Source organism: Quercus robur, chromosome 1 (genome assembly GCF_932294415.1).
Source record: "Quercus robur chromosome 1, dhQueRobu3.1, whole genome shotgun sequence".
NCBI lineage: Eukaryota > Viridiplantae > Streptophyta > Magnoliopsida > Fagales > Fagaceae > Quercus > Quercus robur.
Window position 1 is genome coordinate 10,396,606 of NC_065534.1, and position 24,458 is coordinate 10,421,063.

General features: G+C 35.4%; 1 protein-coding gene across 1 annotated transcript in view; it reads left to right on the top strand.

The window, feature by feature from the left end:
• LOC126720003 (callose synthase 9) overlaps positions 1 to 20,603 on the top strand; it is a 64,077-nt gene extending 43,474 nt beyond the window's left edge. Inside the window, exons 38-52 of the mRNA XM_050422491.1 lie at positions 7,016 to 7,131; positions 7,229 to 7,312; positions 7,400 to 7,512; positions 12,057 to 12,109; positions 12,175 to 12,351; positions 13,454 to 13,501; positions 15,101 to 15,259; positions 16,323 to 16,436; positions 16,518 to 16,606; positions 17,119 to 17,277; positions 17,357 to 17,459; positions 19,017 to 19,136; positions 19,381 to 19,431; positions 19,529 to 19,711; positions 20,182 to 20,603. Coding sequence (XP_050278448.1) covers positions 7,016 to 7,131; positions 7,229 to 7,312; positions 7,400 to 7,512; positions 12,057 to 12,109; positions 12,175 to 12,351; positions 13,454 to 13,501; positions 15,101 to 15,259; positions 16,323 to 16,436; positions 16,518 to 16,606; positions 17,119 to 17,277; positions 17,357 to 17,459; positions 19,017 to 19,136; positions 19,381 to 19,431; positions 19,529 to 19,711; positions 20,182 to 20,418 — 1,806 coding nt within the window. The 3' untranslated portion in view covers positions 20,419 to 20,603. The remainder of the gene's footprint in view (positions 1 to 7,015; positions 7,132 to 7,228; positions 7,313 to 7,399; positions 7,513 to 12,056; positions 12,110 to 12,174; positions 12,352 to 13,453; positions 13,502 to 15,100; positions 15,260 to 16,322; positions 16,437 to 16,517; positions 16,607 to 17,118; positions 17,278 to 17,356; positions 17,460 to 19,016; positions 19,137 to 19,380; positions 19,432 to 19,528; positions 19,712 to 20,181) is intronic.
• The last annotated feature ends 3,855 nt before the right edge of the window (positions 20,604 to 24,458 follow it).

Consider the following 24,458-nt stretch of genomic DNA (forward strand, 5'->3'; position numbering starts at 1 on the left):
TGACAGAGTTTTGGTGTCTCATGATTGGGAGGAGCAATATCCGGATGTGACCCAACGGATTCTCCCTCGTCCTGCTTCTGACCATTTTCCAATTCTAGTGGAGGTAGGGGGAATGGCGAGGGGGAAAAGTCTGTTTAGGTTTGAGAATATGTGGCTTAAGACGGATGGGTTTACCGATAGAGTTCAGTCTTGGTGGAGTCGGCATTCTTTCTCTGGCACTCCTAGTTTTGTTTTTGCCAAAAAGTTGAAGGCTTTGAAAGAGGACATCGTTCAGTGGAACCGATTGGAGTTTGGTCATGTTGGTCGCAAAAAGACTCATTTATTAGAGACTTTGAAATTGTTAGATGTCAAGGAAGGGGAGATTGGCCTCTCAGAGGTAGAGATTTGTGAGAGAGCTGTGATGAGATCGGAAGTGGAAAATCTTCTCTCTATGGAAGAAATCTCTTGGAGACAGAAATCAAGGATACTATGGCTTAAGGAAGGAGATAATAATACTAAGTTCTTCCATAAGGTGGCTAATTCCCGTAGAAGGTTTAATCATCTGAGTTTTGTGGAGGTGGACGGGGTGATTTATGAGGAGGAATCCGAGGTGGCTGCTCAGGTAGTAAATTTTTATAAAAATTTGTACCAGGAGTCAGAGGAGTGGAGGCCTTTTGTGGAAGGTTTGGAGTTTTATCAGCTTGATGGGTTGGAGAGGGGTTGGCTTGAAAGGAGGTTTGAGCAGGAGGAGATCCTTCTAGCTGTTCATGAGCTGGCTGGAGATAAAGCTCCAGGTCCTGATGGCTTCTCTATGGCTTTTTTCCACCATTGCTGGAGAGTGGTGGAAAGGGATGTTCTAGCTGTTTTTGAGGAATTTTATCAGCACAGTTAGTTTGAGAGATCTTTGAACGCTACCTTTATAGCTTTTATTCCCAAGAAAATCGATGCTTCTATTATTAGAGATTTCCGACCTATCAGCCTGGTGGGGAGCTTGTATAAGATCTTGTCTAAGGTTTTGGCAAATCGAATGAAACGGGTCTTAGATCAATTAATCTCTGAGTCTCAGAATAGTTTTGTGGGAGGCAGACAGATTCTTGACTCAGTTCTTATTGCTAATGAGTGTGTTGATAGTCGTGTGAAGAGTAAGATCCCGGGGGTTATTTGTAAGCTAGACATTGAGAAAGCTTACGATCATGTGAATTGGGAGGCTCTTCTGGATCTTTTAAAGAGAATGGGCTTTGGGGAGAAGTGGTGTAGTTGGATTCGCACTTGTATTTCAACTGTCCAGTTCTCTATTTTGATTAATGGGGCACCAGCTGACTTTTTTGGGAGCACGAGGGGCCTAAGACAAGGGGATCCGCTATCTCCTATGTTGTTTTTAGTTATGATGGAGGTCTTAAGTAGGATGATGAAAAGAGTTGAAGGTGCTGGCTTGATCAGGGGTTTTCAGGCTATAGGCAGACGAGGTGTAGGGGAGTGTGTCTCGCATCTTTTGTTTGCGGATGATACTATTCTTTTCTGTGATGCGGATGTGGAGCAGATCCTTCATGTGCGTATGCTTCTCCTTTGTTTCCAGGCTGTCATAGGTTTGAAGGTTAATGTCTTAAAGAGAGAGTTGGTTCCTGTAGGGGAGGTTAACAATATTCATGCCTTGGCAGAGATCCTGGGTTGCCGGATTGGGTCTTTGCCTATGACCTACCTTGGTATGCCGTTGGGGGCTGCCCATAAGTCCCCTTCTATTTGGAATCCTATTTTGGAAAAAATTAGTCGGACGTTGGCCGGGTGGAAGAAGTTGTATTTGTCAAAAGGTGGTAGATTGACGTTGATTAAGAGTACGCTTTCCAACCTTCCTACTTACTATTTATCCCTTTTTACCATCCCTTCGCATGTGGCTAATAAGATTGAGAAGATTCAGAGGGACTTCTTGTGGGGGGATTCCAAGCTTCATTTGGTGGGATGGGATAAGGTGTGTGCTCCTAAGGTTAATGGGGGTTTGGGTATAAGGAAGTTAACTACGTTTAACAAAGCTTTACTAGGAAAATGGCTATGGCGGTTTGGGGTTGAGGAGACTCGTCTTTGGAGGAGGGTGGTGGCTCTGAAGTTTGGGGAAGAGTGGGGGGGTTGGTCTTCCAAACTGGGCAGGGGTGTTCATGGGTGTGGTTTATGGAGAAGTATCCGAAAAGGATGGGAGGTGTTTAGCAAACACATCCGGTTTGAGGTAGGGGTGGGGGATAGAGTGAAGCTTTGGACGGACCAGTGGTGTGGGGACTCGCCACTCCATCTTTCTTTCCCGGTAGTGTACGGGATTGCTTCTAATAGAGAGGCTTCGGTGGCCTCGTCTCTTGAACGTTTGGGGACCGAGGCTCGGAGAAGTTGGAAGGTTCTTTTACTTAGAAATCCAAATGATTGGGAGACGGGTGTGGTGGATGATTTCCTTCAAACCATGGGTTCAAACTTACCTCAATCTGAGCAAGGAGACTGCATGGTTTGGAAATTGACGAAGAAAGGGGTTTTTTGACATCCGCTCGTTCTACAATAGGCTCCGAAGCTCCCTGCCTATTACCTTTCCTTGGAAAGGTATTTGGAAGGCTAAGGCTCCTACTCACGTCTCCTTATTTGTTTGGACTGCGGCTTGGGAGAAGATTCTTACAGGGGATATTTTGCGGTATAGAGGATTCGATTTTGTTGATTGGTGCATTTTGTGCCGTTGTAATGGGGAGTCGGTGAATCATTTGCTTCTCCATTGTGACAAAGCTTATCTGTTGTGGAGCATGGTTTTTAGATCCTTTGGGATTTCTTGGGTTTTGCCAAGATCGGTTGTAGATATGCTTTTCGGTTGGTGGAATTGGTTTGAAAAGCACTCTTCTGGCGTTTAGAATCTAGCTCCGTTGTGCCTAATGTGGTGTATTTGGAGGGAGCGTAATTGGCGTACTTTCGAGGATAGGGACAAGTTTGATGACCAGTTGCTCGCTTACTTTAGTGGCTCTCTTTTTGATTGGTCTAGGGCTTGGGGACTCACCTCTAGTGATTCTATCCCTATGTTCCTTAGTTCTCTTCTCTGTAATTAATTTGCTATTTGTTGTCTCCGTTTGTTTTCTTTTTTTTTTTTTTTTTTTTTTTTCTTTTTCTCCTCTCTTTTTGTTTGTTTCCTTCTCTGTATTCTCTGTTCTGCCTTGTGTTTTCATGAGGTAGCTTTTAATATATATCTTTCTTACTTATCAAAAAAAAAAAAAAAAAATCTCTCTTGCACAAATTGGAATGAGCTCACTTGTTGATTTTGTGTTGAGTGTATTATATGCCATGTGCATCCAGATTTTAGCAGAGATATAAAACACAAATACTGTTTTGAAGTTTTCACAGATAGTTATCTGACTATACTACCAATACCTTAAGGAACTGTTTTCTGAAACACTTGATCTGAAATGAGGCTCATGTAGGACAAATTAGGGATTTGTCTACTATTAGTTGTGGTGGGTTTAGGGTGAGGAAAGAAGAAGAATTAGAGAGAAATAAGGGTTGTTCAGGGGCTGTGTGAACAGTATCCGTGAACAGTAACTTTAGGGGAAAAAATGAGGGAAATAAATATAACAGAGAAGGAGAAAAAGTCAACAAAGGCCAACGTCCCTCTTGCTCAAAACACATAGTTTTATTAATCTACTCATTTTACTTCCTTTGAATACATTGAGCACAATATGTATAAAGACTCTTAATTGTACTAGTAGTGATAAGACTCCTAGTAGTACTAGGACTACTAGTTTGATTGGTGAAATGAAACCTAATTCATACTAACTTGCACCCAAAGAAAATAAACCTAAGATGCTTAGAATACTCTAGAAGATCCTAGACTCAACTAAATTACCAAAATACCCTTAATTCACAGGAATTGAGGAAATTACAGATTTGCCCCTAAATATAAAATTGACCATAACTAATAAAATAAAAACCAAAATTAAAAAATATTTTAACCCTAAAAGACTCAATACTTAGACCATTAAAATGACACAACTTTCACTTCAATTGGACTTCGCAAGAGGACCCAATAAAATAATTCTTGAATAGGCAAATTTGCAAAGTAATAGCATATTAATCTTCCACGGCTTCATTAATGGCACAACTTGGTTCCAATGCAATAATTTCGTTGGTTCAAATATTTAGGTCCTTTTAATCCTTTGTCTATGCTTTTAAAAGACGATAGTTGGAGTTTAATATCTTATATTACATTGTTTTTGGACAAAAATCAAACTAAAATGATTTAATAGCTTATATTACATTGTTTTGCATAAAACTCAAACTAAAATTAAAAACAAAGAATACAGAGAGACTTTCTTTGGAGTGGTATTGATGCTCCTAAGGTTCCTTTGGTGGAATGGGCTAAGGTTTGCATGCCGGTGCAGAACGGTGGTTTAGGGATTTGATGGCTAAGAAGATTTAATTCTGCTTTATTAGGCAAATGGTTGTGGAGATATGGAACAGAGAGAGTTGCCCTTTGGAGGAAGGTCATTGAGGCTAAAGATGGGGATGAAGTGGGTGGTTGGTGTACCAAACCAATGTTAGGGACCTATGGTGTTAGTGTGCGGAAATCCATTAGAAGTGGTTGGCTAGACTTTTCTAAATTTCTTCGGTTTGATGTGGGTGATGGTACTAGGATAAAGTTCTGGGAGGATGTATGGTGTAGGGATTGTTCTCTTAAGGAAGCATTTCCAAAATTGTATAGTATTAGTCAGACAAGGGAGTTTTTTGTGTCGGAGTTTATGCGTTTCTCTAATGGGAGGCTTCATTGGGACATTTAGTTTCGTCGTCCACCACAAGATTGGGAGTCAGAATCATTTGATCTTTTTTGGGTGGTGCTTTATTCCACGAATGTGAGGGGTGTTGGTGATGACAAACTTTGCTGGAAGCCAGCAATGACGAGAGGTTTTGAGGTTTGAGGCTTCTATCACTTTATCTCCTTCTTTAGTCATTGATTTTCCTTGGAAAATGGTGTGGCAATCAAAGGTTCCTCCTAGAGTACCATTCTTTTCTTGGACTGTTGCCTTAGGTAAAATCTTTTTTTTTTTTGGATAAGTAAGAAGAGAATATTATTAAAAAAGAAAAACAAGAGAAGCACAAAGAGTTCACAGTAATGAACAAAGGAATCTTAACTACGGGTAATCTTTGGAAGAGGCATCTTGCAGTGCTAGAGTGGTGTTTTATGTGTGAAAGGTGTGGGGAATCGGTGGATCATCTTCTTCTTCATTGTCCTATAGCATATGAGTTGTGGTCTATGGTTTTTTCGGTATACATTGGGCTATGCCTGATAAAGTTAGTGAGTTGTTAGCTTCTTGACAGGGGAAGTTTGGTAGACATCGAAATATAGGTTTATGGAGGTTTGTGCCACATTGCTTGTTTTGGTGCTTGTGGCGGGAGTGGAATGCTAGATGCTTTGAGGATTGTGAATGGTCTATTCTTGACATTAAGTTTTTCTTTTTCCGTACTCTCCTTGAGTGGAGTTTAGTTTTGCCTTCCTATTCTTGTTTTTCTCTCCCCGATCTTATTGATTGTTGTAATATGGGTTCTTGATTTGTGCCACTGTAGTACACTTCTAGCGTACTTGGTTGGTTTTTTAAAATAAAATTTCTTACGTTACTTATCAAAAAAATAAATAAATAAATAAAAACAGCATACATAGTTCACAAGCATCCCCACTTCTACAGGATTTGGGAGCGGTGGTTGGTAGGTAGCTTTACCTCCAGTTTAATATCTTATATGTATCACTAAGTTAGTGAGTTGTTAGCTTTTTGACAGGGGAAGTTTGGTAGACATTGAAATATAGGTTTATGGAGGTTTGTGCCACATTGCTTGTTTTGGTGCTTGTGGCAGGAGTGGAATGCTAGATGCTTTGAGGATTGTGAATGGTCTATTCTTGACATTGAGGGCATGTTTGGTAGACTGTAATAGATGCTGTAATGTAATAGTTATTCTTAGAATTTAGTTATTCTTTAGTTTGATTATGTTTTTATTATAAGGAATAGTCATTCCTTATGAATAACTATTCTTTAAAATGAAGAATAACTATTTCTTTTTAAAAGGTTGTATTAGCTATTCCTTAGTAAATGCAATAATTTCAAAACTTAATATATTTCCAAATAAACAAACTTTCCATATACATCTAACAATTATAAAAATAAAAAATCATAAAAAATAACACATCTCTTTTAAATTTAAAAATAAAAAAATTTTTAGAAAATATAATTGTATAAGTAGATGTTTCCTAAAATAAATGTTAAGTTTCATTCTAATGTTATAATTCACAACCAAACTAATGAATAGGTTTAGTTATTGAATTACAACACATTTTATTACTAGTAACAAAGATTACAATTCCTATCGTAATCTCCATTCAGTGTACCAACGTACTCTAAGTTTTTTTTTTTTTCTGTACTCTCCTTGAGTGGAGTTTAGTTTTGCCTTCCTATTCTTGTTTTTCTCTCCCCGATCTTATTGATTGTTGTAATATGGGTTCTTGATTTGTGCCACTGTAGTACACTTCTAGCGTACTTGGTTGGTTTTTTAAAATAAAATTTCTTACGTTACTTATCAAAAAAAAAAAAAAAAAAAAAAAACAGCATACATAGTTCACAAGCATCCCCACTTCTACAGGATTTGGGAGCAGTGGTTGGTAGGTAGCTTTACCCCTAGTTTAATATCTTATATGTATCACTAAGTTTTTGGAAAAAATTAAATTAAAATTATGAACATTTTATCTCATTTTAATTTCCAGTGAAAAAAGTGTACTCCTAGTGTACCTCATCATTTCACATTCAAAAGTTGCACACATTCCTTGTTACACAGTGTTCCACATTTTATGTGACTTCATAATAAGTATCTGTTTCTGTTAATTTTGGTTTACTATAAGCAGTTTATGATTTTGCCATATTCCTCATCTGTCATGCTTATTATGAAGCTCTATCTGCATTAGTTCGCGTTTGTGTCTATGTAATATATTTATTTAACCGGCTCTGATTGGTTGTAATGTTACTTAATATTTTTACTTTAGGATAATTATTTTGAGGAAGCCTTGAAGATGAGAAATCTTCTTGAAGAATTTAGTTCTGATCATGGTATTCGTCCTCCTACTATTCTTGGTGTCAGGGAACATGTATTTACTGGAAGGTAGATTTTCATTAAATCCTTGTTTGTTTTAAATTTCTTGGTAGCATTTCTTTTTCTTCATATTTTCTTTCTTTTAATTATTTTTATCAACGTACAGTGTCTCTTCTCTAGCTTCATTCATGTCAAATCAGGAAGGTAGTTTTGTGACTATGGGTCAACGTGTTTTGGCAAATCCATTAAAGTAAGTTCATTTGAATTATGCTGGCAATTTAATTGGCTCCCTGTATATTTTCATTTTTTTGGTATTAACATCATAATTATTATTCAGGATTCGTATGCATTATGGCCATCCGGATGTTTTTGACAGAGTTTTCCACATAACGAGGGGTGGTATTAGCAAGGCCTCTCGTGTTATCAATATTAGTGAAGATATCTTTGCAGGTATTACTCTCTTCTTTTACAAAGAAGCTGTTGTACTTGTTTAGTTCCATTTATTTTGTCATTGTGATGTTTCTCATTTAACACTAGTGATGAGTAAAATCAATCATTTGAAGGATGTTATCAACTATTTTAAGGGTGAAATGGTCGCTTAACTGTTGTATGGGGGACATTTGGTCTGCTAAGCCTTCTCATTATGTCGGACATTCAAACCTTGATTGTGTTGAGCTTCCATTGCATAGGCTGAAGCACTTCTATTTCAGATTGCATTTTGCTGGATGCTACATTAGTTAAATCACTTATCATTCTTTTGGTAATTGCCATGACATTGGACAGATTTAGAAATCTGCCTATGGATACTTATGGTGAGCTCCTCTATTCACTTGTGCCAGAACTGGCCCCTTCGCACTTCTTGATTTTAACCCTTCTAGAAAAGGGGGAAAAGACGACTTCAAGTTGAACTAGACTTGATATTTTTAACATTTTAAACGAAAGGTATAATGGAGACAAGGATCAAATTTAGGATCACTTGGCACTAATATCATGATAAATTATAGATTCTCCCAAAAGCTTAAAGAGTTAGGAAATGGTGAATTTAATCGTTTAACCATAATTCTATCACATAGGTATGGCCTAAACTTTGTTGGGCCGTAGTAATAAAATCAGCAAATATAGGCTTATCAACCCCACTAGCCTTATGTTGCATGGACACGGTGATTTTGGCCAAGTACCCATGTCCGACACAAACACATGGGTACTGGTAAGACACACCTAAAATCCGTACCCGAGGAGTATCCTCTTTTTTTTTTTTGAAAAAATATGGGTACATTGCAGACACGGTCGCGACACTCCAGAACTTTCCGGCCCCAGACACAACAAAACTTCAAAAAAAGAAAAAAGAACAAAAAAAAGAACAGGATTTGGACCAATGCCTCTCTCTTTCCCTCAGTTCTTTGATCTGATCTGTGCGATGTGCCTTCTTAGCCACAACCAAACCCCCTCCGGCGACCCCAAAGCTCCTTTTCTCTCCCTCCGCCATTTCTCTCTCTGATCTGATCTGATCTGTGCTGTGTGCCTTCTTGGAGTAACGACACAAGAACCCCAGCCTTTAGCGACCCCAAACCTCCTTCTCTCTCCCTCTGCCGTTTCTCTCTCTACAGGTTTTGAGTTCTTTGTCTTTTGGTCTTTCAACTCTCTCTCTCTCTCTCTCTCTCTCTCTCTCTCTCTTTTTAGTTTGGCTTTACTTATATGCTTGTTATGTTTATCTCCTTAGGAAAAAATTTATGTAGAGTACTTTCAGTGCTGTTCCTTAGGTTTCTTTCTTAAGATTCTGCCATATGACCACTTAACTAAAAAATAAACTCCATCTCATGAAAAAAAAGCCATGACAGAATTTTAGGAGAGGAACCTAAAGAATAATACCTAAGTCTTGTCCTATCTCTTTATGCATGTATTGGGTTTACTTATTTACACGCATTATTTACATATTTTATAGGTTTATTTTTTATTTTTTATTTTTTGGGTTTTATGTTTATCTCCTTATGCTTGTATTGGGTTTAGTATTTTTTTTTTGTTTGGTTTTATTTGTCTTATGGGTTTAGTAATGGAACAAAACTTATATTTTAGACAACATTTTTCTCATGTTATTGTACTTATTTGCTGTTGTTACTTAATTTAAGTCCTAAAATAAACATATATTGTCTAAAAATATTTAAAAATATACCTAAATATATTAATTAATTAATTGTTTAATTACCGTACCCCTGACGCTTCATACCCCTTTTTTTCAAGAATTTTTGTACCCTCATACCCGTATCGTACCCGCACTTGCGTCAGTGTCCCTGCAACCTAGCACTAGCCACATCACTCAAGCAAGTTCCAATATTTGACAGGGAGATGGAACTATCTTAATCCAAGTAGGGACTTTAGATAAGGACAATTTCAAGAGTTGCATACATGGCTACCACTTGCATATGATGAGAGGCTTATTGGCAATGTTCCAAATTTTTGCTTCTAAGACGAAAACTCTGGTTTGAGTATCAGCGAATGTGAATAAGTACACGCCATTCTCCATGGAGAAGACTAGTACCCTGCTTGATTGGCTCCATAGAATCTCAACTGACCTCTTGACCAAGAATAATGGCAGCAACCAAACAACCGCCGCATTGTTGAGGACACTTCTGAAGGGGAGGCAACCACCCGGCTTGTCTAGAACTTAGCCAATAGGCTTGCAGCCCACTTCCCAATCCCTTCCTCCACAGCATTGATTGTGGGATTCACCACATATTTTTTCCATTAATCTTGCTTAATTCGTGATACTTGAGCTTATTGGCAGTTCTTGCATCCTTTTGAACAAACTTTCTTGCCTCCGTGTTTAAGTTGTGTTAGGGTTTATTTCAATAATGAGTTGATAGCCCCATTTAACTTAAGCCCATTCATAAAACTCGCCTTAGCCACATCATCTGCTGTAGATAGATTGTCCAGCTCAGTAGTTACTGTTTTTCTCACTAAAATCCCACTCCACACCCGCTAAATGCGTGGGGATTACTTCTCATGTCCAATCTGCTGGAAACCATAGTATCTAACATAGGCCAGGAAATCTTGCTAGTAGAACAGTGAACAAGTTGGGTTGGTTTGTTTTGGGGGCATTTTCAATCCAAACCAACATCATCAGATTGGGAAATTACCACCCCAAACCAACCCATTATTGATAAAATTGAAAAGAGAATGGAAAACAAAAGAATAAAAATGCATCAAACTAACAAGGATTAAGTTTTCACCCAAATATGAAATATCTAAGACATTAAGCTAACAAAGTAGAAATAACAGCCTTAAAAATTATATATATGTATATATATATATATATACCCACACATACATACATACATATATATAGAGAGAGAGAGAGGATTGATGGTGGTAGAGACTAAAGATTGAAAATGAGAAAATGCCGAGATTAGAATTAGATATCTTCATATATTATAGGGTTTGAGTCAGTTTAGGTTTCAAATTTTTGGATGGGTTGTGATGTATAGAGCAGGGTTTTGAATTCCGTTCTGTTCCGGACGGAATTTTTTGTTCCTGTAGGTAGACTAGTGCAAGTGACCCACCTGTTCCGTCTTGCCCTATATTCCAGCCTACACCAGCATTCCAGGCGAGATTTTGGTGTTTCGGGTGAAATGGGTGCACTGGACTGGAACTTGAAAGAACTTGAAAACAAATGTTTCAGCTTTTCAGTGAGTGAAATTTTGGAAAAAAAGGTGAAGAGAAAATAATGAAGAAACATTTCACAAATTGAAGCTAAGAACCAGATCTGCTACCAAAAAAAAAAAATGAAAGCTTTAAGTGGTTGATGTTGGCCGAAGATAGGAGAAGCTGAAACAAATAAACTGAAACTTTGAAGTTTGAACTGATACGAAGGAAGAAGAAAGTGTTGGAAAGTCTGGAGAGTAGTGCACTAGTGGTAAGGGAAAAAAGAAAAAGAAAGAAGTAAATACATTAAAGGGTGAGGAAGAAAAAGTTGAAAGGACAAGTGTGGGTGGAGTCGTGTGAACATGCGTAGAGAGTGGTAAGACAAGTCAAAATTTAATTTGACTTTGATGTGATGGTTGGCATAAGGTAAAAAAAGGAAAAAGAAACACAAAATATAGTATATAGTAAAAGTGATATACATATACTCATAAATAACTAAATAAAATAAGATTATATATATATATATATATATCTGGTGCAGAATCCTGAAACAGTGCGCTAGTATACATCGATACCAAAATATTCCATTCCAGTAACCAATCTGGAACGGCCGCCGGAACAAAATTTAAGACCTTGGTATAAAGTGTAACGAGAGCACCAATAAAAGCAATACACATATATGTAAAAAGCTGTGTTGGTTCAGGTTCATCGGTTTATAAAAAATTCCAAACTGAAACCAAAGCAACCCAAACACTTAAAAAAATCCCAACTCAAGCCACCTGTGAACTTGCGTGAACTTGCTGGCAACTGTTGCACAACTGGAGATTCTCTAGAACCCCTTATCAATCATTCAAACCCTTTGTACCTGTGCAACCAAGATTCAGTCATGAAAGCAATTTGATCAATGGTTCCCATAGACCTCCACACGTACATCACTGCTTCTGGAGTAGATATCTCTTTGTTTTTTTTTTCATAGTCATGGAGCCCTTAGTCTTTGGCCTCCAAAGTGAATAGTTATTTGTTTTCCAACCAATCAGGTGTTATGTCTTTCTATGAATGAAGATGTGAAAGGGTTTTGGTTCTCCTCATGGAAATTTTAGGATATTGTATTCACTGTTCTCTCTCTTATATGAAGCTCTCATCTTTTGGATGTTTTATTCTTGTCAATGCATACTATTTGGTGTTTCTCCTGCTCTATGGACCTTATAACCACTCTACTACTACACTTCTTGCAGTAATTTATATAATCACTGTTATAACAGAATTATGCTGAGTTGAGCTCAAATTTCTTTGATATTTATCTTCCTAGCACCCCGATAGGCTTTGATTTATTCAGTTATGGTGTTAAAATGCAGGATTCAATTCAACTTTACGCCAAGGAAATATTACTCATCATGAGTATATCCAGGTAGATATGCTGATTTCCTCACTTGATGCATAAATGGCATGTAATTTTCTAATACAATTTTACAGGTTGGAAAAGGAAGAGATGTTGGGCTCAATCAGATTGCTCTATTTGAAGGGAAGGTTGCTGGTGGTAATGGCGAACAAGTTCTTAGTCGTGATGTATACAGGCTTGGGCAGCTCCTTGATTTCTTTAGGATGATGTCATTTTACTATACCACCGTTGGATACTACGTTTGTACTATGGTATGCTATTTGTGCCTTATGTCAACCATGGCTTATTATTGTTGTAATTAGTGTTGGTTGGGCGGATTGAAGTTTAAAATGGTTAATGTGATTTTTAAACGCAACTTGAGCTCCATAGTTTCTTAGAACTCCTATTTTAAATTTTTTTTTTTTTTTTTTGGTTAACTAACTTGTTTTCACAAATACTTTATTTCCTTTAGCATTATGATTTTCAGTTTTTGCTTTCTTTTTTTTTTTTTTTTCTTATTGAAATTAGGATCCTTATGTGGTTTTGTTTCGTAATGTGCACCTTTCATTCATATTTCATTTCTTTTTTTGTTTTTGATTTTTTTTTTTTTCTTTAGAGAAGCAATGTGGTGGAATTTGGATAAGAGGGGAAGTTGTCTGTAGTACATTAGTGTGATAGTACAAGAACTAGTTAAGGTATTACAAGCAGGTTTCTTATCATAATGGGTTACATTTTCTTTTTTGGGGGGGGCTGGAATCATAATAGGTTACATTAAAGATCAAGTCCTTATCTCATTGCATTAGAGTTTTTCTAGATCGCTTTAGGATGAGATCACGTGTATGGCTTTTGGATTTTTGCAAATGATATTGTGTTAGTTGATGGGACTAGAGCACAGGTTACTCCAAATTGAAACTTTAGAGCATTGCTTCTCAATCTGAAAGATTTAGGATTGACTAGCAGGAAAAATATATGAGTGTCTTATCCCTATTAGTTCATGAGGATCTATAGCAATGCTAATTTATTAGAGACGGTTATGGTTCAGTTGAGTTGAGTAAAGATATCCGGTCAAGTTGAGCCTGTTTATAATTTTTGTACCATGTGCTATCTTTTTCATTTATGAAAGGGATATTTTGTTATGCACAAAATATTTAGAAATACTTTGACATTATACAATGAAGATTTGATGTTCTTATTGCCCATTGCTTCATACTCAAGTGTAAAAATTAAATAAAAAAAAAAGTAAGCAAAAGAGGCATTTGCCTCAAAGCAAGATAGCTGCATTCAGACAATGAATTGAAAGTTCCATGATACTTATATCATATGTAGGGTACTTTTACTAATCTCTGATAAAGTCCATTTTTTTTGTTTGTGCAGCTAACGGTGCTGACTGTATACGCTTTCCTTTATGGGAGGGCATATTTGGTATGCTGGATTTTATTCATCTCTTGTGACAACTGTATTGTGCTGTATTTTCTCTAAAATTATGCCATGCTTCTGTCTGTATGACCTGTGTGTTCGATTGCTACAATTTTCATTTAAAGTAGTAACATCATTAAAAAAGTGCAAAAAGATGCACAACCCTTGTAGATGGTTTTTTTTTTTTTTTTTTTTTTTTAAATTTAAATTTTATAAGTAACGAATAATTATATTAATAAAAACAAAACTAAGTACACTGGGGGTGTACTCAGGGAGAATTACAAAGAGCTCTCAATCTAAAATGCTCAACCAATTCTAAAAGAGAAAAACAAGAAGGATGAAAAGCAACACTCCAATCTAACAAGGTACGGAGGAAGAAGGCTTTAACGTAAAGGATCGTTCACAACTCTCAGAACTTCTATCATTCCTTTCTCACCAAAGGCACCTTATGATGCAATGTGGCACAACCTTCCAAAAGATCCCTGACGAGCTACGAACAAATTGATAACACTCTTTGGTATAACCCATTGGAGCCCAAATAAACAAAACACCATTGTCCAAAGCTCGTAAGCTATTGGACAATGAAGAAGAAGGTGGTCCATAGACTCCCCACACCTTTTACACATGCATCACCAATCCAATTCAATAATACCTCTTTTTCAGAGATTGTCAGTGGATAAAATCTTCCCTAGAGAAGCAGCCCAAGAAAAAAAAGGCCACCCTAGTTGGGAACTTTGAATGCCACGCCAATTTTCACAGGAAAAACGTGCCATTAGAAGCGGATAGGGAGTGATAATTAACTATGAACCTCAAAACCCCTGCCCTTGGCAGGTATCCAACAGGAATAGCAAAAAAGAAAAGGTAAGTTACAGAAAATCCAAGTTATCCAAGAACTCTAGCAAGTTTGAGGTAGAAAACACAATGAAGGCTGAAGTCCACACATATATAGTCTTCAAATATAAGAGATTCAACTTCATTGAATGTGACTTGTTCCCTCAAAACAGTATTCCTTTCTGTCCAAAAACACCACATTAAGCACAATGAAATAGCTTCCCAAGTTTCCTCATTGATTCTCTTGACAAATTGTCCTTTCCAACAAGATAACATATCTATCATTGAACTAGACATTACTCACAAGACACCAAACAAACAAAATACTAGTGACCACAATTCCCAATCCAATACACAATTTAGGAAGTGATGATAATAATTCTATCACATAGGCTACTTGTTGTTGGCATAAGAACAATGCTTGGTATACATAAATATTTAATGAAAATATACTTTGTTGTATTGTGGCTTTTCCAGTCTACTAAGAAAATATTTTATATGCCAATGCTAGAAGGATATGCATGCTTAAAGGATTCCTGTTTCAATCTTATATGGTGAATATATTGCTTCTTTTAATACATATTTATAGCACATTCTGATGTTGAAGCATTATGTACCATCTGGACCTTGGCACAAATTACTAAGGGGTTGGGTGGGGTGGTACTACTTGCTCAATCTCTCTCTCGCTCTCTCTCTCTCTCTCTCAAATAGATTTTGTGGTTGATTTTTATTCTCAATTAGGTTTTAGGTAACTGTGATATGATTGTGTTGCAGGCACTATCTGGAGTTGGTGAAGCCATTGAAGAGAGAGCTCAGATATTGCAGAACACTGCCCTGAGTGCTGCTTTAAACACACAGTTCCTCTTTCAAATTGGTATTTTCACTGCCGTGCCAATGATTTTGGGTTTCATCTTGGAGCAGGGTTTCTTAAAGGTAAGTGCTTATCCTACATGTATTTATTTGTCCTTTTAACAACTTGTACTGCAACGTGTGTATGTTTTCATATATCATTCCTATATATTTACAATTATATTTCATTATATTACGAAAGATTCTCAGCTGTTTTCTGCATCATGCAACGGAGCTGTAAGTGCAAGATTTTTGTGTTTTTGTGCTGAAATTAATCTTTTATATCTTATAATTGTGATTTTGAACTATATCCCTACCATAGGCTAGAAACTTTGTTTATGCCCCTGATATTTGCATGGTCTTGGCATCATGTGATCTTGTATACACTTACATGGAAAGGAAGTGAGGAAAATAAAATCTAATTGTTGGATCTATTTCTACTGGGGCTGTATTTCTGAGTTTTATGTCCATATTGTCCAACAAATACTTTGTAATTAGGTAGAGTGAGTTTGAATAATAGATGAATCGTGTCACTATTAGTTGCTCTGTCTCATCTGAGCTCCAGAAAAATGGTCTGATTGTGTATCTTCAAAATCTTGATAATCAATGTATTCTATAGGTTTTTGGAGAGCTGTATGTTGGAAAGCAGAGCAGTCTTCAAGCATAGGTCTTAACATTAGAATAGTATTGAATTTGATTATCTTTCCAATTTGGTGTGTATAAAATATCAAATAAATGTAGGTTATAAGGAATGCAGTTGCAATCTTATTAAATTTCCTTGTTTTGATTTATTTTGATTCTGAGTGAAATTTAATGAATAATATTATTATTTTTTTTTTTTAAAGTAGTCTAAAATAAATGTATCTAATGAATAATCAATAACAAAATTAATTTGAACAAATAAATAAATAAAATAATGTCTTACTGAACTGTCACTGTTTAGATGATTGTCGCTAATACAGATAAAGTGTAGCCTGAATAATGTTGTGTTATGTTTAGATTGCCCAAAAAAAAATGTATGTTTATTAAGTGGACATTCTGTTTGAAGACAGACTTAACCTTCTGCTGAGTGTTTTGTTTTTCTACTCTTAGTTGGATTAATATTTTTTTCCTTTTTTATTTTGCAATTTTACCATCACTGCTGCAGGCCATTGTCAGTTTTGTCACAATGCAGTTTCAGCTTTGTACCATATTCTTTACATTCTCTCTGGGCACGAGAACTCATTACTTTGGTCGGACTATTCTTCATGGTGGTGCTGGGGTTTGTTCCTGCACTCTTTTAATTTTCAGTTAATTTTTCATGGTGAATTTAATAGTTAAATTAACTTTTATTTCTCAACAGTACAAAGCAACTGGTAGGGGATTTGTCGTCCGCCATATCAAATTTGCCGAGAACTACAGGCTTTACTCCCGCAGTCATTTTGTTAAAGGGTGTGGCTCTGTCTCTGTGTGTGTGTGTTTATCTGTTTTGTGGCAGTGCATTGTCATATACTAGCGGTTCTATCCAAGAAACTTGGGAGATTTTTAAATTTTATGTAGTAATTATATTTTTGAGCATGGATTTTTGTCAATAATATGCCAACATTTCTCCTTAGTAATAGGGAAAGACTTACTAAAAGAGGTGGAGGAAGACCATAACATGAGTAGAAGAGTAAGAAGGAAATGCTAATTCAGGATCCAACAGGAAGTATAATTTTTTATGGTATAGAATGATGGAGAGGTATACATGTGGCTGACTCCAATTAGACTTTTGAGGATCCATAATTGACCAAAAAATTCTAGGGCTAAGGCTTTGTTGTTGATGTTGTATTTTGGCTTCAATTTTATTTTTTAGAAACCATAACTATGTTGGAATTTATGCAATTTCTATTTTTTCCATTTTTTCTACAAAGTGTGCATACTCAAATTGGAATGTCCAATGATGTTCATCCTCTTGTCTTCAGATTTGAAGTTGTGCTTTTGTTGATAGTGTACCTAGCATATGGATATAATGATGGTGGTGCAATTGGGTACATTCTTCTTTCAATTAGCAGTTGGTTTATGGCTCTTTCGTGGCTTTTTGCTCCCTATTTGTTCAACCCGTCTGGGTTTGAGTGGCAGAAGTAAGTATTTTTTTTTTCATCTTTTCTGAAATTGAAGTCTACTCCACTTCATTGACTAAAATATATGTTGTTCTTTTAGAGTTGTAGAGGATTTCAAAGATTGGACAAATTGGCTTCTTTACAGAGGTGGAATTGGAGTGAAGGGAGAAGAAAGCTGGGAAGCTTGGTGGGATGAAGAGCTGGTATTGTATCTGTTCTTGGATTTATTTTGTATTTGATATCCAAGCTGGGAAGCTTGGATTTACTTTTCTTTTTTCATTGGTAGTAATGTCTCTCTAATGCCAATAAGCTCTAGCTCAAATGACCCAAAAGTGTCTTCAACTCATGATTTCAGTTCAAATTCACCTGTGTACAGGATGTGTGTGGGAAATGGTGTGTAATTAACACTACCCATATATCTGTGTAATTAACACAAACACACATCAAATAGCTTCAAAAAAATTTGGGAAAAATCATTGAAAACTTTTGGGAGTCCAGCGACTCAGATTATATGGTTGTCAGATTTTGGTGATTGTGTTGAAACTGATATAAGCACACCGCTGTCATCTGACGAGGATCTCTAGATTGCTTTAATGCATTTTTAGGGTTGGATCAGGATGCCCTGATATCAAGTTGAGTTGTAAAGTATGAAGGATTATGGTTAAGAGAGAAGAAAAAGGAAGAGGAAAATAGAGAGATAGAGAGACAGAATGGGTTTATGGCTTAATCAATCATTCTTTCACCTCAGCACATATTTATATTAAAGTGATATGCCTAGATTACAAGAATACCCCTATGCTATTGTTAAATTATAACAATCTAATATAAAAATAACTAGAGTAAGTCTAGCAAGATTTTAGTATTCTCATTATGCATTGATTGGATTGGATGAATTATTATAGAGTGATTTGATGAGCCAATGAACTTTAGCTGAAATGGCACCTCTTCCACTTGTAAGAGGTTGGTAGAGGGTTAGGTCATGCAAGACCCATTGGGTGATTGTCTAACTTACAGATAAAATTAATAAATAATCTTATTGTGATTAGATGGGAGGGATAAAAAATGAAGAGATAGAAGAAAAGTAAGAGTTCCTTTTTGGACCTTTAAATTTAATACTCTTGTACTCTGTTTCTCCCAAAAACTTAATCCTTTAAGGCAATTTATATCAATCACAAACACACTAACACCAAACATAAGCTATACGCTTGTGGGTAAAGAGAGCTTGCAGTAGCTTAAATATTTGTTATAAGGTTAAGCTTAAAAATTTTTTCTAGGAAAGGAACGTGCTGGATTGTCATTACTAACTTATGTATTGAGTGTACGATTGGCATCAGCTTATTTAGCTTTTTGTTGAAAGAGTGTTAAAATATACTTGTACTTCAAAAAAGTGAGAAAAAAATGAGGTTTTAAAAAATTGTGCATAAAGCTAAAAGCTAATCAAATAAGCTGGACACTAAAAGTTAACTAAATAATAGGATTTCCGGTAAAAGATCTTCAGGTAGTAAATTCTTAAACAAAGTTTTATTTATTTATTTATTTTGGTTTGTATTAACTTCTTTTGGTCGACTACACCTGTTGTGAACATTTCAGTGGGGCATTCGTCCTGTTTGAGCACCAGTCACTATGATGCTACTCAGGCTCATCCATGTTGTGCCTTCTTGACCACTGAACTCATATGCTTTTTTATTATGTGTCATCGTTATTTTGCCACCACAACTTTTTTCCCCCCTTTAGTTGATCCAAATATATTGAATCTACAGATACATATTCGGACATTGGGAGGAAGAATAGCTGAAACTATTCTGAGTCTAAGATTTTTTATCTTCCAGTATGGCATTGTATACAAGCTGCATCTGCAAGGATCAGATACATCATTGACGGTAACGGCTCTCTTCATTAGTTGATATAGTTTTCACTGCTTCTCTCATTCGCTGGCATCTTATGAACCTACTTTTGCCAGTTAATTTTATTGTAAAATGCAATTTGTAAATCTTTTGTCATTTGTCAACTAACTGTTCTACGTTTCCCATACTGTTTAATATTTGATACACCTTTAAAATTTAGAATTTGGACATAATTGAGACATTTAACAGTTCATATGTCTTTGTTCGTGCATATCTGTAGGTGTATGGCCTGTCATGGATCGTGCTAGCTGTGCTCATAATTCTTTTCAAGGTTTGGAATAAAACTTATAACTTGAGTGCTGGACTCCCTACTTCCAAATTTATGTTATCTGTGATTTGAACTCTTCAGTTCATCTTTGGTTTTACAGGTTTTCACATTCAGCCAAAAGATCTCAGTCAATTTCCAGCTTTTGTTGCGCTTCATCCAAGGCCTCTCCTTCTTGTTGGCAATTGCTGGTTTAGCTGTCGCAGTTGCTTTAACAAATTTGTCAATCCCTGACATATTTGCATGCATCTTAGCATTTGTTCCCACTGGATGGGGAATCCTTTCTGTAAGTTTAAGTTATCTTTGTTATTTCCATTTATCTAAATCTCTCTCTCTCTCTCTCTCTCTGGTAAGAAAAATCAATGTTTTGGGCAGAATCAGAATTCCAAAACTATGTTTGAATGTTTTATATTCTTCCTGTATAGAAGCAACTATATGAATCATTTGCACAACAGACCACGAGGAAAGACTGTTCCCGTGGTTTACTTAAATCAGACAGTGTGTAATGCTGGTCACCTAATGCATTTGTAATATTGTTAATTTTCCCAATTATAAGGATTATCTTCAAATTTTTTTGGGTTTTTGTGACTCCAGACTCATTTCTACACAAATCTGGCCCTTGCAATTTGCCACCAATTTCTAAGCTTCCATCATTTGTTTGGAGACTTGTAATTGTTTTCTATTTTACATTAGATAATATTAGTGCCACCAGTTTTTTTTACACACGTTAACATGGAATTATACTATGATTTGCAGATTGCTGCAGCTTGGAAGCCAATTGTGAAAAAGGTGGGATTATGGAAATCAATTCGTTCACTTGCACGTTTATATGATGCGGGGATGGGGATGCTGATATTCATTCCTGTTGCTTTCTCTTCATGGTTTCCGTTTGTATCAACATTCCAAACCCGCCTCATGTTTAACCAGGCTTTCAGCCGTGGGTTGGAAATCTCTCTTATCCTTGCTGGAAACAACCCCAACACCGAGTTATGATGACCAACTCTGATCCTGTACATATATTATAATTGTAAAAGGGGGGAAATTCTGTCTCAAAGTTCCTTGTCAAAATTTTTTGATGTAGCAAACCCTAATGTGCATGTATTTGGTATAGCTTGTGTAGAGGCATTTGAATAGCAGTATTTTTCTTAATGGTAATATATGTCACATCATTTTGGTCATTCAAGAGTGCACAGTTTGCACTGTGCCTGCATGATATTGCTGATATTTACCTGTTTTGGTGAATGTTCACGTTCGGTGGCTATATCTAAAACGTTTAATGTTCCATTTGGTTGTTAACAAAATCCTGTGGAGTTATAGAGAAGTGAAGCGGTTAAAAAACTAATCTCAATGTTGTTTACCACAATTTTTTGCAAGGAATTGATCTCAATGTTTTACTCATAGTCCTATTAAAATAGTAATTAAAATTTGTTGGAAACTATTTCTCTCATGGAAAATGGTTGATAGTGGTGTCTAAACCTTTTTTCTTGATGATAACATAACTTTCTAAAATGATGGAAGAGTTATATTTTTCTCGCCAATCAGACAAGCTCGGGGTATTGTGTGATGACTGAACTCCAAAATGAAACTGATTTTGATTCAACCAAGAATGAAACTGATTTTGATTCAACCAAGAATGAAACTTCAACCAAGAATGAAACTGAATGGAAACTAATCCAAGTATGTTTAAATCAAGCAAATCTAGCAAGGTGAAGTAGAATATTTTAGTTAAATGGAATTTTGAAATAAACAAGACTACTAGAGGACAATGAATATTTTGGTTTGTAATGTGCAGTTTAATCTATTTGAGTCCTTTCTCTAAAATTAAAAAAAAAAAAAAAAATTAAATCAATAATAAATAATAATTTTTTTTTTTTTTAAAAAGAGAGAATCTGTTGTCTTTGGACGAATTTTGATTTAAATAAGTTCTTGTCTCATCAGAAACTATAGTTCAATTCTGCTACAGGGCTGTTTTAGCTTAAAATCATAGTAAATCTCCACTGCCATTCTTATCTTATATTAAGAAGATGTAACTCTTTAAATTATCACTTTTTTATATGCAATAATGTTTTTAGAGGGGCGAACCTCCCTATTTTTGAAGTGTCTGTTTTCTTCTTTATTTTCTTTATTATTTTTTTTTTTTTGTCATCAACGTAGCAGTTAAGTTGATTAAAAAGGAAATGTACTTCAACGACATTAGGGACTGATACAATATTTTTCTTTGTGAGGAAAAAGAAAACGGTTTCATTGAAAAATCAAAAGTCAAACATTCTTTTGGACAAAGGTAACGTGTAGCAACACAAATTCACAATTCACAACCAAAAGAAAGTCTTTCTTTTGCGTGAACTTGGTGAGTTGGACATATACCGCCGGAAGTTGCTCAAGGAATGCTTTCCCTTGCATCTCGATCTGTGCGTTGTAGATCAACGAATAGACGTGTCAAACAGGTCACAATCAGGTTGGGTTGATCAAGTTACGAGTCAGATCGGGTTTGGCTCATAAATAGGTTATCTTTAACAGGTTGCAAGAAAAAATAAATAATATAATTATATTGTCTTTGTTAAATTTAAATAACATATATATCTTAAGTTTACAAAATTCATAGCTCACGAATGATATCATCACCATAAAACGAACAAAAAAAATACTCTCTCTCTCTCTATATACACACATACACACATACTTAAGTTTACCATAAACACTAAATGTTTATCTCAAAAAAAAAAAAAAAAAAACTAAATATTGTGAATCAGTATTAAAGATTGGTTTAAAAACAACTTTGATTATAGAAATACTTAAGAGATTGCATGCCATAATAAAGAGTTCAAAAAATGGATTTTACTCTTTCCACCAAAAGAGAACATCTAACTTTACATATTACCTTTAAATAAATAAATAAACATTTTTTTAATTAAAAAAATCTCTTGTTTAAAGAACTGATTGGGTACGGGGTGACCATACCCAACTCGACATTTCAATGGGCTAGGTACAGGTTAACTTGTTTTTTTCTACTGGTCGAGTTAATGCGTTTAGGTCCAATTTTGTCAAGTCTATCAATAAATGATGAAGTTTCAATACCTTTACCTTTTTATATTCCCTTTACTTTGTACTTGTCAATTTAAATGAGATGGGCATTTTTAAACTTCAGACACGCATAAGGTCTTTTAATCTTGTGAGTCATTCATGTCAAGCAATGTTTGTGAATTGTGACATCAACGATGAAATCAAAATAATATTTGAAAATGATAGAATTTAAATATATGACATTCATTTACTAATAGGAAACCAATTATGTTTGACTTTCATGTTAAAAAAATCAATTAATTTCTGTCTTATTTAAGTGTGATTCGAACACAAATCCATATTCAACAATTATAAATTTTATTAATTGAGCTAATTAGAATATATGTAGATAAATTTTTAATCAACTAAAAGACACTAGTTAAATGATTATTTTTGTGAAAAGATACTGCCTTTTAAATTTTAACGCTAACAAAAATTAGGTTTGCCAAACCTTGTTGGCTCAGAAGGCATTTTGCATTAAAAGCAAGCCACACCACAAGAGTGTGAGCCACACACACTAAAAAAAAAAAAAAATCTCTCTCTAGAAAACGTATATCAGAAGTTAGGTACTAATATTCACATGCAAGACTTTCTTAAAACTAATGCCACGCAAATGTTTGTCCTTTTCCCAGAACTACGATACTGGGGAACCAAACGGCATCGTATGATTTGCACCCTCTAGTGTTCACTGAAACGACGCCGATTTATCATTGTCAGTACAAATCAATTATGATCAGGTGTATGCTAGTGTAGGGATAGAGGTTACGTTTCAGAATCCCATTAGTTAATTTAATAGTGCCAATTGCTAGATCAAATGTAACCAACCATTTCTTGACATGTGTTCAAGCTCACAAGAGCTGGGGAGTGTCAAATCGTGGACGCATTTGAAGAATGATAACCACCACATAATAGAGATAAGCAATGAAATGACATAAATAGAAGTAATAATGTTCTTATTAATTCCACATCCACACGAGGGAAACTTTGATTCTTATCCACACAAAATTTGCATATGCTTAAGCAAATAGATAAATTTTGCAATGAAATTAATTGACAAGTAATAATTTTTTGAGAATATAAATCACTACTATAATTGTTATCATACACAATATGTATGTACATAAATGCTGAAATTATATTTTGAAAACACGATTTTAAATTAAAAATTGTGAAATCATGTTTTCAAAATATGAGTCTGTTTGGTATGTGTATTTAAACGACAGTTTTCAGTTTTTTTTTAGAAATACGTGTGGGTGAACAAGTGTATGGAAATATGTGTAATATTGTTTAAAAATTGAAAACATGTGTTTGAACATGTATACCAAACAGGCCCTTTCACTACTTCACAATTACAACTATCAAAACACGATTTTACAGGTTGTGTGTAACTAACTATGTGCAATAATAATTAACCAAATTAATATCCACTATACGCAAATAACATGAAAAATGTGTAATTAAGATAAATAATTGCGACTTTTTTTAATCATTATATACCTTTTTTTTACTCGCGTATTGACTTTCAAATCATGTATGGTAGGAAGTCAACATTTAATATATTTATTTCAAGTTAATGGGGTTGTAATCCCACTTTGATTCTAGTAATTAATGATAGTTTAAAGCAATTAAATTAGTTAATGAAATTAAAATCTAAGGTTGTACAATTCCACAATCTAAAATTGCCAAGGGACATCACCACACACTTTTGGCGCAATAGTTACTCCACAAGTATAAGTGTTTGTGGAGTGTGGGGGGTAAGGGTCGGGGTTCAAGTATCCAGAAATGAGTTCCACATACATATACACTTAGATTATGATAGAGTAGAATTTCTGTCTTGTATTAAAAAAGAAAAAAGAATTGCCAAGGGACATGTAATTGAATTGACACCTCCCAGTGTCCTGAGTGCTTAAAAGTTTAGAGGGGAAAGAGTTCGAACCGCAGAATTAGCAATATATTGTAACTATCTAAAAAAA